The sequence below is a fragment of the Solanum stenotomum genome, chromosome 7 (genome assembly GCF_019186545.1).
Source record: "Solanum stenotomum isolate F172 chromosome 7, ASM1918654v1, whole genome shotgun sequence".
In the NCBI taxonomy this organism is placed as follows: Eukaryota; Viridiplantae; Streptophyta; class Magnoliopsida; order Solanales; family Solanaceae; genus Solanum; species Solanum stenotomum.
In genome coordinates, this window is record NC_064288.1 from 42,072,902 (window position 1) to 42,074,923 (window position 2,022).

Consider the following 2,022-nt stretch of genomic DNA (forward strand, 5'->3'; position numbering starts at 1 on the left):
ACATTAATAGAATCAATGTATTCAAAAAGGTACGCAGCTTCAACTTTATACAAAGGCGAAGAGTACTCATAGATGCTCATACCATACTCATTGCCATGCTTCGATCGCAAAGCGGCCATCGCGTGAGCACAAGGTATCTTGATCAAGTCATATTCCCTACGTGAACATGACTTTTCCAGTAGGTCCACATAGACAGTAACACCCGCACCGAACACGGTAAATTTATTGCCATCCCCGGTTACATTCTTCACATACAAGGAGTCGCCCTCGATCATTTTTTTCTTGCAATTTTTCGGCTGCCGGTTACATTTGATTACCCATTGATTTGAGGATATATGCATGCCTCTCCCTAAACAATTCTCCAAACCTCTTAGCAATCGAATTAAATATAGATGTCACGGGATACTCTCTTTCGTCTATCAACATCGCATTGAGTGACTCGACGATATTTGTGGTCATAACATCATATCTATTGCCAGGAAAATGTGTCCTACTCCACTTCTCAAAACCAATATCATGCTCAAGGACGACAGCTGCAGCGGGCCATTTGTTCTTGAATTCTACAAAATAAATGTCAAACTCCTCCAAAGAATAAGTCTTTGCCGCATTATAGTAAAGATAAAGGTAATCTGCATAATGATGATTTACACGAAGATTTTTATCGAGGTTCATTATACAATATCCGTGGTGAGCATGATTGTAAATGTTCACAATACCGTTGGCGATACTCTTGTGTCTATCGGAGATAAAACACAAATCTGGTTCATCGACCACAATCTCCTTCAATTTCTCAAAGAAGAATGTCCTAGATGCATCATTCTCTTTGTCCACGACACAAAAAACAATCGAATAAACATGATTCTCCGTATCTTGTGCAACAATGCTCAACAACACGCCCTCGTAATTACCATGTAAATGAGTGCCATCAACCGCAATTACCTTTCTCATGTGAGAAAATCCCTTAATGCAAGCACCAAAGGATAAGAAATAATACATGAACCTATGACTATCCTCGTTTACCATGAGACAATAACTAGAACCAACATTAAGTGTCTCGAACATGTAAGAAAAAGCCTGTAAGCATGAATATTTGTTCTCCGCTGTCCCTCGGACCATTTCATTAGCAACCACACCACCCTTCCAACATTTCCAATAGCTTAGACTACAATGAAAATAATTAAACAAAGCTCTTTGAATCTCGTTAACATTTGGACCCTTGTCATCACGATACATATTTACACAAAGTGAAGTAATGACTTTGATTGAAATTTTTCTATGGCTACTATTGGCATGTTCAACGCCACAGCTATTTTCGCCAATGTACTTATAAATATGAAATATATCCAAACACTCATATTTCCTTGCCTGCAACATCCATGCACAATTGAGAGATACACATTTCACCTTTAAGTATTTAGTACAACTCTTCACAGTAGCAAAATCAAAAGACTTTTATGCCGCCACTTCGGCTAATAACAATTGCAACTCATTCTTGTTACTGAAAATTTGATTTATACATAAATTAGTTCCATCGGAGAAGGAATGATTGGATTGTGATCCTAATTCCTTTTGTACCTGCATTTCTTCACAACATTTGGGTTCGGGGTCTTCCGCATCTACTGGTTGATTTTCCACATTAGTTGGATCATCATGTATATTCATTGAATGATCACCCAAACTCTCATTTGAATTATCACCCAAGCTCTCCTTTGAATGATCACCCAATCTTTCATTTCCAATCGAATCATTGTCACCGTTAAATGAATTCGTTGGTTCAATTGGAGGCCTCACATTAACGTTTATCCTCAATGTAGGCCTAGAGCCATCAATACCAATATCTAACATGTACAAGCTCACATGCATATCATTTTTTATGAATGTGGGATGTATTTTTCCCCTTCCATTCATTTGATAGCTAATCACCAAGTCATTTGGCTTGCAAATTAACTCATCGGCCTCAATTACGCTTGCAATCATATTGTCATATGAACCATTGCGACGCAACGCAGTGGGCATTGTCAT

At 38.2% G+C, this 2,022-nt stretch overlaps 1 protein-coding gene across 1 annotated transcript; it reads right to left on the reverse strand.

The window, feature by feature from the left end:
• Nucleotides 1–303: 303 nt before the first annotated feature.
• Nucleotides 304–2,022, reverse strand: LOC125869914 (uncharacterized). Its single transcript, XM_049550312.1, has 2 exons — nt 1,576–2,022; nt 304–1,365 (listed from the first exon to the last, which is right to left on the reverse strand). Exons 1-2 carry the CDS (start codon nt 2,020–2,022, stop codon nt 304–306), a joined length of 1,509 nt encoding a protein of 502 aa, XP_049406269.1.